The 12,716-nt window shown below is 48.7% G+C and overlaps 1 protein-coding gene across 1 annotated transcript; it reads left to right on the top strand.

The window, feature by feature from the left end:
- Nucleotides 1-1,251: 1,251 nt before the first annotated feature.
- LOC107123383 (sorting nexin-20-like) lies at nucleotides 1,252-8,091 on the top strand. Its single transcript, XM_015426623.1, has 3 exons — nucleotides 1,252-1,414; nucleotides 5,108-5,271; nucleotides 7,423-8,091. The coding sequence occupies exons 1-3, from the start codon at nucleotides 1,252-1,254 to the stop codon at nucleotides 8,089-8,091; spliced, it is 996 nt and encodes a 331-aa protein (XP_015282109.1).
- Nucleotides 8,092-12,716: the final 4,625 nt, after the last annotated feature.

The raw sequence follows: 12,716 nt of genomic DNA, 5'->3' as shown, positions 1-12,716 counted from the left end.
TCTCCAGGAAAAGTGGAATAAATGTTTTCAGTAAGTAAATAAATAAATAATGAACCATCTGGGTAAGAGAGCCAGTTGGGTGTAGTGGTTAGGAGCGCAGACTCGAATCTGGGCGAACCGGGTTTGATTCCCCGCGCCTCCACATGCAGCTGCTGGTGTGACTTTGGGTCAGTCACAAGTTCTCTCAGAGCTGTTCCTTCAAGAGCGGTCCTCGACAGAGAGAGCTCTCTCAGCCCCACCTTCCTCACAGGGTGTCTGTTGTGGGGAGGGGAAAGGAGATTGTAAGCCACTCTGAGACTCCTTCGGGTAGTGAAGGGTGGGATATAAATCCAATCTTCTCCTCCTCTTCCTCCTCCTCCTCCTCTTCTTCTTTTTCTTCTTCTTCTAATCGGATCAGATGTAATTCCAGGAGATCTCCAGCCCCCACCTGTAGGTTGGCAACCCTACGGGAAATGGCCACTTTGGAGAGTGGACTTTATGGCATCAGATCCATGCTGACCCCCTCCCAGCCCCAAACTCCGCCCAGGCCCGTAGCTACAGTGGGGCATCTTGGGGCCCGCCCCCCTGATTTACTGTCAAGGCCAGTGTTCCGTCTAAGCTGAGTTAGTGTGAGCCAGCTCACAGTGTTTTAGCCTCTGGCTCACACATTTTTATCTTAGCTCGGGAAGGATGGGGCTCCGGAGCAAACCGATTGATGCAGCAGCCACATCGCTCGCTCACCACTGTAATGCCAGCAGCTCACAAAGGAAAATGTTTTGCTCACAAGGCTCCACAGCTTAGAGGGAGCATTGATCAAGGCCAGTGTTCCCTCTAAGCTGAGTTAGTGTGAGCTAGCTCACAGGTTTTTAGCCTCCGGCTCACACATTTTTGTCTTCGCTCAGGAAGGAGGGCTCCAGAGCAAACTAATTTATGCAATAGTCAATTCGCCCGCTCACAACTTTCATGCCAGTACCTCACCAAGGAGAATTTTTGCTCACAAGACTCCACAGCTTAGAGGGAGCATTGATCAAGGCCCCTCTGACTTCCAATGTTTTATTTTATTTGTGGCGCTCCCTTGAGCGCTCCCTTGGGGGGGTGTAAGGGGTGCCCCCCCCAACTTATTTAAAGGCCACCCAAATTTTAAAAGAATCCTGGCTACGGGCCTGACTCCGCCCTCCCTAGGCAGCATTCTCAAATCTTCAGGGATTTCCCAGGCCGGAGTTGGCAGCTCTAACGCAAGTGCTCTTGGTTCCCTTTGCGGACAGCTCTGCCATGGAGGGAGGCCAGCCCTACCCCGGAAAAAGCCACCAACAAGAAGCAACGGGGGTCACGCCCGGTTCTCCTGCAGCCGCCCATTCAGACGAAGACGACGGGTACGAGGTCCTGACTTCCTTTCAAGCAAACCGGGAACAGAAAGAAACCGGCGAGCTCACAGGTGAGGCCCGGAGATACGCCTTGCTGGGTTTTGCCTCTGGTTGCCCTGAGTTACGCCAAATTTAATGCAGCTCAAATAGAAATTACCATCGGCGTCAGAACTGAAATAGCACTCAGCGGCCTGCCATTTGGCAGCTGAAAATAGGAACTTCTAAGGAAATGGCTTCACATGAATACCAGGCAAAACAGATGACATACCCAGTAAGAAAAACCCACCTTGGGGGTGATATTCAAGTGCCAGCTCCAAAATATACATTTGCCAATGACGTCTCCCCCCCCCTCCAAAGTAAAGATTTATTACCTGCCATCTTACTATTCAGGTCATGCATGACCATATGAAGTTGTCTTGAGTTTGGGGCAGGCTGTCCTTCTAGCAACGTCTGTAGTGTCTGATCTCTTCCTATGCACCGCTTCTAATGTCCTGGTCCCACTGGTGGACCTCCTGATGGCACTGGTATTTCTGGCCACTGTGTGACACAGAGTGTTGGACTGGATGGGCCTTTGGCCTGATCCAACATTGGCGTCTCTTGTGTTCTTACGACAGTTTCGCTCATCTGAGCAAGGTCTTCTGCTGGTGCCAACCTGCCAATGGGCAACACCAATAACAGCCATACACGTGCCTTCTCCATCGTGCCCTCCCCCTGGAATGGTAACAGACAAAAAAATCACAGTGGTAGGACCCAACAACTAGGGAGATACACCGTGAGTAAGAGACGCTCAATATCTAAATACAACAACCAATGTTCCCTCTAAGCTGTGGAGCCTTGTGAGCAAAAATTCTACTTTGTGAGCTACTGGCATTAAAGTTGTGAGTTAGCAATTTGGCTACTGCATAAATTAGTCTGCTCTGGAGCCCTCCTTCCTGAGCGAGGACAAAAATGTGTGAGCCAGAGGCTAAAAAACCGTGAGCTAGCTCACACTAACTCAGCTTAGAGGGAACACTGACAACAAGCCTTCAAAAATCTTAATAAAGGTTCAAATATTTTACAAAAAATACAAGTGTAATAGGGATATCTGACTTGCCTCAACTAGGGCCGGGGCCTTCTCAGTGGCGGCTCCGCACTGGTGGAATGAGCTCCCATCAGGAATTAGGGTCCTGTGAGAGCTTTACAGTTCCGCAGGGCCTGCAAGACGGAGCTCTTCCACCAGGCTCCAGTTGAGCCGGCGGGTATCCAATTCAATCTGGCCTCTCCCCTCCTCCCCCCAATGAGTCACTCTCATGCGTCTGCCTGAGGTATAATTTATTTTAAAGTATTTAGTGTTGTACTTAATTTATTGTATGTATTTTGTTATTCTGTTTTTATGATGTAAATCTGCACTCAGCAGATTATGATAGGCTGGAACCCGCCCTCAGCCTGCTTTGCGGGGGAGGGCGGGATATAAATGGAAGGAAATACATAAATTACTGAAGTGACACAACACCTGTACAATAGAATATTTCATTCATAGCATTTATAACAAAGGGGGAAATCCCAAACAAGCAATACTCTAAGCCAGTGGTGGCGAACCTATGGCACGGGTGCCAGAGGTGGCACTCAGAGCCCTCTCTGCGGGCACGCGTGCCATCGCCCCAGCCAGGCCCAGGCCATCATTAAAGTGTCGAATTCTCTGCCAAATAATGTTAAGTAAATGAAAGCGTTTGGGATTGCTTTCCTTACTTTCTTTGGATCATCTTAAGTTAATGTATGAGTTGTTTTTTCTAAAGTAAAACCTCAGTATTCAGGTTAAATTGCCGTGTTGGCACTTTGCGATCAATAAGTGGGTTTTGGGTTGCAGTTTGGGCACTCGGTCTCTAAAAGGTTCGCCACCACTGCTCTAAGCAGTCCATTTCAATCACAAAAAAATGTCAAGACGGTCCAAAGTCCATGATATGTCAAAGACGTTCTCCAGACTGTGTCAAAGAAGTCCCCAACGTGGTTTCCAGATATAATCAGTACGCTCGTTTCAAGGTTCCTTTTTCGAGAGAATATATAGTCGTATCCACTGGCTAGTTTCATAACACTTTATCTTTGGGCATGTTTATTTAAAGCCCTTCTGTTACATTCACAAAAAGAAAAGACCCGTGGGAGTAAACGGGCACCAAGCTTACAATGTTTTAAATAGAATGCATCTCCAACATCAATCCAGCTTGAAAAGAACATGCCCAAAGATAAAGAGGGCTTTTCTACATAGACAATAGAGTTAGGTAAAGGTAAATGTAAAGGTTCCCTTGCTCGAAAGCCAGTCGAATCCGACTCTAGGGTTGCGATGCTCATCTCCGTTTCAAAGCCGAAGAGCCAGCGCTGTCCGAAGACATTTCCGTGGTCATGTGGCCGGCATGACTAAACACCAAGGGGCACGGAACGCTGTTACCTTCCCACCAAAGCGGTACCTATTTATCTACTTGCAATTTCTTGCTTTCGAACTGCTAGGTTGGCAGGAGCTGGAACTAGAGACGGGAGCTCACTCCGTCATGCGGCACACTTGGGTCTCAAACTGCTGAACTACCGACCTTCCACAACCTGCAGTGCAGCGTCTTCACTACTTGAGCCACCGCAGCTCCAGACAATAGAGTTGCACTGTACTAAATAGATCGATGGGTAGCCGTGTTTGTCTGTAGCAGTAGAGCAGAGCAAGAGTCCAGAAGTACCTTAAAGACTAACAAAATTTTGTGGCAGGGGATGAGCTTTTGTGAGTCGCTGCTCACTTCTCCAGATACAGTGAGAATGTGAGAAGAGAGAGGGGCTTGATATGGGTATGGCACCTCTTTGCAATGGCGTGGGGTTTAAAGGAGGAAGTAGGTCCAAGAGAGGAGGATCGACTCATGGGAGAGCGGGAAGAAAGAAGGCCCAGACTTTCTCCACACAACTGGGCTGGAGAGGTGGGCCTGAGACACCAAAAGCTGCTGGGCCTCATTTCTATGAAGGAAGGCAACCTGAGTGTCTAGCTTTGGGAAGGGAAGAGAATGTAAATGTATCAGCCCTATTTTAAAGAGAGTTCTAGGAAGGTAACGGAGAATATCTGTTATGTATTGGGATTGAATCATTCCTGATTGAATCACCCCAAAGACTGGCTGAGCTGGGAGCACAAGAACAATAGCCTGCCAGGATTCTGAAAGTAACCAATCTAGTAGTAATGTTATGTAAATAGCCTATCACTGGAAGTGGGGTGTGTTTGGGTGTGGCAATTGCCTGCTGTTTAACAGAGCTGAGGCTCTATCTTGCCTTGCTCTTGCTGAAATCACAAATAAAGTTGAGCTGATCTCTAGACTCGAGCCTGCTCATCCATGGAACCCACTATTTAACAATATCAAAAGTGTGTGGAACTTTCAGAGTGATGGTCAATAAACGGTACATTGGCTAACAATCTTCACATGTTCCTGTACTTGGGCGGAGGGGGGGGGGATTGATGGGAATAAGGACAGTCTAACTGGATCTCATAAGAACACAGGACCCTAAGAAGAGCCCTGCTGAAGTAGACCAGTGGTCCATCTAGGCCAGCCACCTGTCTCAAACACTGGCCGACCAGCTCCTCTGCGGCCCAACAGCAGAGCACCTCCTACTTCAGATATGTAAGATACTGAGTTCCATCTCTGGCTTTTTAGGCTAAATCAGGAAACAAAAGCCTCTTGGAGAGCTACTACAGGTGAGTAGATGGTACTGGGCACCTGAGTTATGGTTTGTGCTCCAGGACACACTTGATTATATTATTTCAGGTGCTCGCAAAAGTCCGAAGAACTCCCCAAGTCCCAGCTCTTCCATGACGACAAAACAGCTTCAGGAATATTGGAGGAACGAGAAACGCAGCTTCCGAGCAGTCAAAGTACTTTTCGAAATCTCATCTGCCAGAATTGTAGAGAACACCTTCTCTAAATATGTGGTAAGCTCATGTGGGAACGTGGAACAATACCGAACAGCCTCGGCCTATCGCCTAATCACGGAATTCTGTCCTCCATTTTGTTTCCAGAGTCAACTAACTAATCAAGAGGTAGTCTGAGGTAATGTTTAGAGTGTTGGAGCAGAAAGATCCAGAACCCTGCTCAGCCATGACATTGGGCCGGTCAATCTCTCTCAGCCTTGTTTACCTCCTAGTGTTATTGAATTGGGGGGAACCATATATGCTATCCTGAGCTCATAGGGGGAAAGCTGCGATAACAGTGTAATTAGCATACAATGCGGTTAGCGTACCACCAGCATCAGTGTTTTCATTAGCCAGGGTTAGCTCCACCCTGTAGTCTGCAAATTGTTGTTTGAGATAACCATATATGAGATAGAAACCTATAGTATTCTTTTTTTTTTCTTCTCTAAGTGAAGCAACCTATATTTGTGTATTATAATGTTAAATTCTGTATTCCTTTTGAAAAAGAATAAAAATTGTTTAGGGGGAAAAAAACTGGGGGGAACCATATATGCTATCCTGAGCTCATAGGGGGAAAGCTGCGATAACAATGTAATTAGCATACAATGCGGTTAGCATACCACCGGCATCAGTGTTTTCATTAGCCATGGTTAGGTCCACTCTGTAGTCTGCAAAATGTTGTTTGAGATAACCATAGTTAGGGGGGGGAACCCAAAACCCTTTGACGTATACATAACACTAGCCATAGTTAGCTGTGAAAACAAAAGAAAGGGGGGCGGGTTTTTTTGTTTTTGTTTTTGTTTTGAAAAAGAGGTGCCGGTACTCTCAAGAGGGAAATGGTCTTCAAAATGTATACTGACAACTCACAAACTTTTAAACGTTTTTAAAAGAATTTTGTCAAAGAGGTTCCGGAATTCCATTCTGCCGCATTCCCCCAGAAAAAAAGCCATAGGGGAAATCACGCATGTGAGGGAAGGAAAAAGGCGGAAAAGCAAAGTCCCACTGGGCATGTCTTGACTCCTAACCACGGTTAGTTCCAAACCCATATTTTACAAATTAACTTTCGTAGCGAAAAAAGAAAAAAAGCGATGCGAACGGAACGCTGGCCATAGTTGGCTTTTAAAAACGAAAGAAAGAGGGCAATTTCTCTTCATTTCATTTTCATTTGTTAGACTTATAGCCCTCTCTCTTCTGTGACCAGGCTCAGAGCGGGTGACAACAACCAACAAAACATCCAACAATCCAAGATAACTACATAATGACAATAAATAGAATACAAATCATAATAAATACAAAGCAACAATGCAATTAAAAGATGGCATAAAGTCTCAGGGGGGAATAATATATACACAATCTACTCAGAAGGAAAGGGGAGAGGAAAAGAACAACAGAGAGAAGGAGGAGCCCAATCCATGATGGAACCCATCGCTGCCCTCAACTATAGGCTCGGCGGAACAACTCTGTTGTATGGGCCTTGCAGGACTGTATCAGGTCCCCCTTGAGAAGGGAGGAGAAATGTGCCCACTGGGAACTTCTGGTCTCACAGCCTTCGTCAGGAGACTAGACTGGGGTACGTTTGCACAAGGTATACTGGAGAGATGAAATAAGAAGGATCCCTAATCAAGAGCTTTGTGGTTGGGATCAGGGGTTGATCCGCTCTGGAAGGACATGATCCTCGAATGACTGGTTTTGTCCACTACGCACAAAGCATGACCCTCAGTACGTAAACACAACTTTCCCCTGTTCCAAGCCAAGTAGTGCTCTTCATCCTTACTGATTCCCTTTCATGCCAGGATAGGGTTGCCAGCCTCCAGGTGGGGCCTGGAGATCTCTCGCTTTTACAACTGATCTCCAGCCGACAGAGATCAGCTCCCCTGGAGAAAATGGCTGTGTTGAAGGGTGGACTCTATGGCATTGGACCATACTGAAGCCCCTCCCCTCCCCAAAACCCACCCTCTCCCGGATCCACCCCCAAATTCCCCAGGTATTTTCCAACCCAGAGCTGGCAACGGCAACCCTATGCCAGGATGGGGAGAAAGCTATTCTGATTGGCCTAACCCGGACCTGAGAAGCTGTCATGAGTTTGCCACAGCGCCAACCTTCTACTTGCGCCATGCTTGAAAATGTTCAATTTCTTTTCTTTTCCCCCCTGTTGGTTTGTTTCCTGTTTAGAAATACCAAATCATCATTATCCAAACGGGCAGTTTTGACAGCGACAGGTCAATAATTGAGCGCCGGTACTCGGATTTTGAAAGGCTGCACGCAGATCTTTTGAAGACGTTTTACGATGAAATGGAAGACGTTCCCTTCCCCAAAAAGAGCTTGACTGGGAACTTCACAGAAGACATTATCACGGAGAGGAAGTTAGCCTTCCAGGATTATCTGCGGCTTCTCTATTCCATGGAATGCATCCAGACGTCGAGAATATTTATCGATTTCTTAATAAGGCCTGAAATGGAGGAAGCCTACAGTTGCCTACGCGGAGGACAGTACCCCAAAAGTCTGGAAATATTCCTGCAAGTCGTGCCCCTGCAGGAAAAGCTAATCAAGCACAGGCCGATTCTTCTGGTCCCGACCCTTTGCGCCATACTGATCTGCCACAAAGACCTAGACGATTCCAGAAGCGCCTACGAATTTGGAGAGAGAGCTTTACTGCGCCTTCAGAACCATCCCAACCACAGGTATTTCATGCCTCTGCTGGAAGCGATGATCTCCTTGGCGTACGACCTGGGCAAGGACTTCGTGTCCTTACAAGAGAAACTGGAAGAGAGGAAAGCCAAGAAAGGACCGAGAAAAGCGGTAACCCTGAAAGAACTTGTTGTTCGGGAATATGTACAGTGAGTGGGAACCGGGGGTCTTTTTAGGAGCCGCTGGAGGTAATGATGTACACTTGCAGGCTACAGTCTCCTCTCGTCTACAGTAGCTAAATTCAACTCTACATCCTGAGTTCCTTCTTTGCAACATGCCTCCCACCTTCTGACTGGGATATAAGGACTCCGATATCTCCCTTCCTACTTGTATCTGACGAAGGGAGCTTGGCCTCTTGAATGCTCATTCCCTGAAAATCTTGTTGATCCCTAAGTTATTACTGGACTGAAATCTACTGCAGATCAGCATAGGTACCTTCTGAAATAATAGTCTACAATACAGTCTTAAGCAGTGACATGATCCACCCAGGTAGCCCATGGCCTTTTCCTGATGTGGAAGAACTATGAACCTTTCGTAGCTGTTGCAGCTGTTGTAGATTTTCCAGGCTGTATGGCATTGTAGGACCTCACGTTTCGCCAGCAGCTGTGACTGGCCTCCTCAGAGGTATAACACAGAAAGATGGAGTACTCTCTGTGTCGAGGTGAGAAGAAAAATGGTAGGCAGGTAATTTATATCTACCTCGGAAGGTGGGGTAGGGCTGCGTCATTATGGAGGAGCTTTCCTGAGGAGGTTCTTTTGCATATGGATTGGGTGTTGAAATTCTGATCTTATCTGTAGTGCTATTGTCAGATGTTGAGCCTTTTGTGGGGTTTTTTTTTTAAGAATATAGGAAGAGCCTTGCTGGATCCAACCAACGGCACGTTCTAGGCCAGCATCTTGTTTCCCACAGTAGACCGACAGCTATCCCCAGGAAACCTATAAGCAAAGCAAAGAGACCAAGGCTGGCCTCCACGGTTGCCCCTCCCCACCACGCACCAGCAACTGGCATTCACCGGTACACTGCCTCTGAAAACGAAGGATCCATTTAGTCATTACAGCCGAAAACCACTGATGGATCCATTCTCCATGGATTTGGACTCAACCCCTTTCGAAATCATCTCCCATCAAGCATCCACCTGTGCATCTTGTGGCGGGGAGTTCCATATAGGGTTGCCAACTCCAGGGTGGGAAATTCCTGGAGCTTTGGGGGGAGGTACCCGGGGACTGTGGGATTTGGGGAAGGGAGGGACGTCAAAAGAGTATAATGTCACAAAGTCCACCCTCCAAAGCAGTCCTTTTGTCCAGGGGAACTGATGTCTGTAGTGTTGCCATTCCCCTGGCAGCGCCGGGGGAAACCCCGATTTTGGGGACTTCAGCCCGCTGCTGGCCAGTTGGCCAGTGGGGGAAGCCCCACCCCCAAAATGGGGATGTCGTGCATGTGATGATGTTACCCAGAAGTGACATCATCATGCTGGGGGGTTTCCATTCAGGGACGCTCTGCTGTTTGGGTAAACTCTATGGTTTTGAGGCTGAAAAAAACCATAGAGTTTGCCCAAATACCAGAGTGTCCCCAGCACGATGATGTCACTTTCTGCGTGATGTCATCATGTCAGGGGTATCATGCAACTCCCCCCCCAAGTCCCCCGCTCCAGCCAAGTCAAGACCTGGCAACCCTTGAGGCCCGTAATCCGGACATCAGTTGTAATACCGGGAGCTCTCCTGGCCTCTCCTGGAGGTTGGCAACCCTCGTTCCATAAACTAACCACACATCGTGGCTAAGAAGTACTTCCTGTTGTCTGTCCCAAATCCACTGCCTGTTGAATTGAGAGGATGCCCCCAAGTTCTAGCATTCAGCACTTTATGTCAAGCTGGGACGCTGCTTTGCCGAAGGCAGCCCACGGTTTCCCTGTCAGGCGGAAAGGTCTGGCTTCCGGCCCCGCACCCTGTAGCTGCCAGAGATCTACCACTGCCAATAAAACATGAAAAGCATTCCGCCTGCGCAAACTCTGTTCCCCACAGGACCACAGCTACTATGGTGGTGGGAAGCGCTCTCAAGTCACAGCCGGCTTATGGCAAGCCCCTAGGGTTTCCAAGGCAACCCATAGACAGAAATCTTGGGTTGGTGGGTCATGGGGAAATTTTGTGGGGCAGCAGCTCCTGCCAACCTAGCAGTTCGAAAGCAAGAAATTGCAAGTAGATAAATAGGTACCACTTCGGTGGGAAGGTAACAGCGTTCCATGCGCCTCAATATCTAGTCTTGCCAACCACATGACCGTGGAGAAGTCTTCGGACAGCACTGGCTCTTCGGCTTTGAAACGGAGATGAGCACCGCAACCCTAGAGTCGGATTCGACTGGCTTTCGAGCAAGGGAAACCTTTAACTTTACCTTAGGGGAGGGGGAGGAAGGAAGGAGGGAGGGAGAGGGGTGGCTGCACACCTCCCCTGAACTCCAAGCGGCGAAATTGCCCCTGGGAGTTCAGGGAAGGCGTGCAGCCGGCAGCCGCCCCTCTCCCTCACCTCCTGCGAGATTTAAAAGGGCCCTCCAGCTGATCGGCAGAGCACACGGCCCGCCGATCAGCTGGAGGGTCCTTTTAATGTCATGGGGGGAGGGGCGGCATCCGTTGTGGGGTGTGCCTCACATTTGAGGAGGCGGAGCCCCGAACTGCCCCACCATAGCTACGGGCTTGCAGACAGAGGTGGCTCGCCATTGGCCTACCTCAGCGGAGCAGCACTGAACTTCTTTGGTGGTCTCCTGTCCAAGTACCAGCCAAGGTCTGATTAAGTCAGGCTAGCCCGGACTCTCCAGATCACGACAGCTACTATACATGAGTGGAAGTGGAGTGCAGTGGTCATCTAGTTCAGATGGAATGTAAGAAGTCCATTTTAAAACCTCTTGAGATTTTGACATTGATAATGATTTGATAATGGACGGCTTCAAAAGGGAATTATGGATCAGAGGTCCATCAGTGGCTATTAGCAGGGGTTGTTTCGCAAAAAAAGAGCTAGGGGAACTCATTAGCATAACTCATTAGCATATGCCACACCCCCTGACATCACCCCATGAGGGGCCCGGCGGTGGACCTGCAAGGCCGGCGGGAGTGCGAGGAAGCCCCGCGAAGGCCCTCCCTGGCCCCAGGCAGGCAGGGGTGGGGAGAGGCAGGGAGGAAGCAACTTACCCTCCCTCTTCTCCTGCCTCCTCCTGGCTGAATGAGGGCCGGAAGCAGGGCAGCTGGAAGCAGGGGGCCGGGCTTCGTCATGTGCCCCGCCCCCCGTACCTCACCCGGGGGAACTTGTACCTCACCCGGGGGAACTGCAATCCCCCGCGATCCCCCCCGAAATGACCTCTGGCTATTAGCCACAAGGTATAGATAGGGGCTCTGGGGCAAAGGATGCTCTGTCTTCTTGGTGCTTGGGGGGGGGGCAACAGTGGGAGGGCTTCTAATGTCCTGGCTCCACTGGTGGACCTCCTGAGGGCACCTGGTATTTCTGGCCACTGTGTGACAGAGTGTTGGACTAGATGGGCCTTTGGCCTGATCCAACATTGGCATCTCTTATGTTCTTATGTTCTTATGGCATTCCAAGAGGAAAAGAAACCCCATAGAGCCATAGAACTGGAATGGTCTTTGCTGGTTGTCTGCTCCAACCCTCTACTCACTACAAGGAGCCAAAGTTAAAACGTTCCCAACGGATGGCTATCCATTTTCTGCTTGGAGACCTCCAAGAAAAGACAACTCCCCCACCTACCACGAGGTACTTATTTAGGCCCCGGTCACACAGGCCAGATAATGTGGGGGTGAGGCGTGGCTATTTGCCCCAGGGCAAAATAAAGCGCGTTAGCTCGATCACACAATAAAGCTCATTAGCTCAATCACACGGTCTCCCGAGTCTTCACGCTGTGGCAGGAAGCTCGCTGGAGCTGGCAAAGAAGCCGCACGGCAAGTGTTCTGTGTTTGTGCGCATGTGCAGTTCCGCGGAGCAGCACTGCTTCCAGTTTAGTGTTTGTGCGCATGCGCTTATGGAAACCATCTGGTTTGCGACGGGACTCGGATGGGCGCCGGAAGCCACGGGATACTAGCACTCCCACGATCAGACGCCTGCCCTTGCCTAGGTAGTTTTTTTACTGTGCATCTTCAGTGGGATGGCATGGGTTGCCCATGGGTGCACTACGCTTCCCAGATGTTGCGGTGTGCCCCCCGAATAATCCGCCTGCCATTCGTGCCTTTACCGTGGCAAATCCTCCGTGTGAACAGGGCCTTAGTATTTCATTTATAGCCTGCCTTTCTCAAGGCAGATAAGACTGAAGGTATTTAGTTCCATTATCATACTGCCCCTACTGTCAATGCTCCCTCTAAGCTGTGGAGTCTTGTGAGCAAAAATTCTACTTTGTGAGTTCCCGGCATTAAAGTTGTGAGTGAACGATTTGGCTGCTGTATACATTAGTTTGCTCTCGAACTGTCCTTCCTGAGCGAAGACAAATATCTGTGAACTGGAGGCTAAAAATTGTGAGCTAGCTCATACTAACTCAGCTCAGAGGGAACACTGACTGCTGTTAGGACATTTTCTCCAAATGATCAATCAAAATCTAAAAAGTTTTGGACTACGGTCATTGCTGAAATAAAGAAAATAACTAATTATGAGATTCCAAATACACCTGCATCCCTTTTATTATATTTTTGGCCAGGTCTGAAGCTGTCTAAACAGAACGAAGAATTAATTTCTACTATGCTAATGGCTGCAAAAAAACTTTATTGCTTTAAATTGGAAATTGTTTAAGGTAC

This window comes from Gekko japonicus, unplaced genomic scaffold (assembly GCF_001447785.1).
Source record: "Gekko japonicus isolate JY-2015 unplaced genomic scaffold, Gekko_japonicus_V1.1 scaffold1908, whole genome shotgun sequence".
Classification (NCBI taxonomy): Eukaryota; Metazoa; Chordata; class Lepidosauria; order Squamata; family Gekkonidae; genus Gekko; species Gekko japonicus.
Note: the sequence above shows the minus strand (reverse complement) of the source record. Positions and strands in the feature narration are given on the sequence as shown.

Bases quoted from the DNA above. Each gene is read 5' to 3' on its own strand.
- LOC107123383 (XM_015426623.1), top strand. From the start codon at position 1,252: ATGGAGGGAGGCCAGCCCTACCCCGGAAAAAGCCACCAACAAGAAGCA. The intron at 1,415-5,107 runs GTGAGGCCCGGA...ATATTATTTCAG, and splicing joins AGAAACCGGCGAGCTCACAG to GTGCTCGCAAAAGTCCGAAG. The intron at 5,272-7,422 runs GTAAGCTCATGT...TTTCCTGTTTAG, and splicing joins ACACCTTCTCTAAATATGTG to AAATACCAAATCATCATTAT.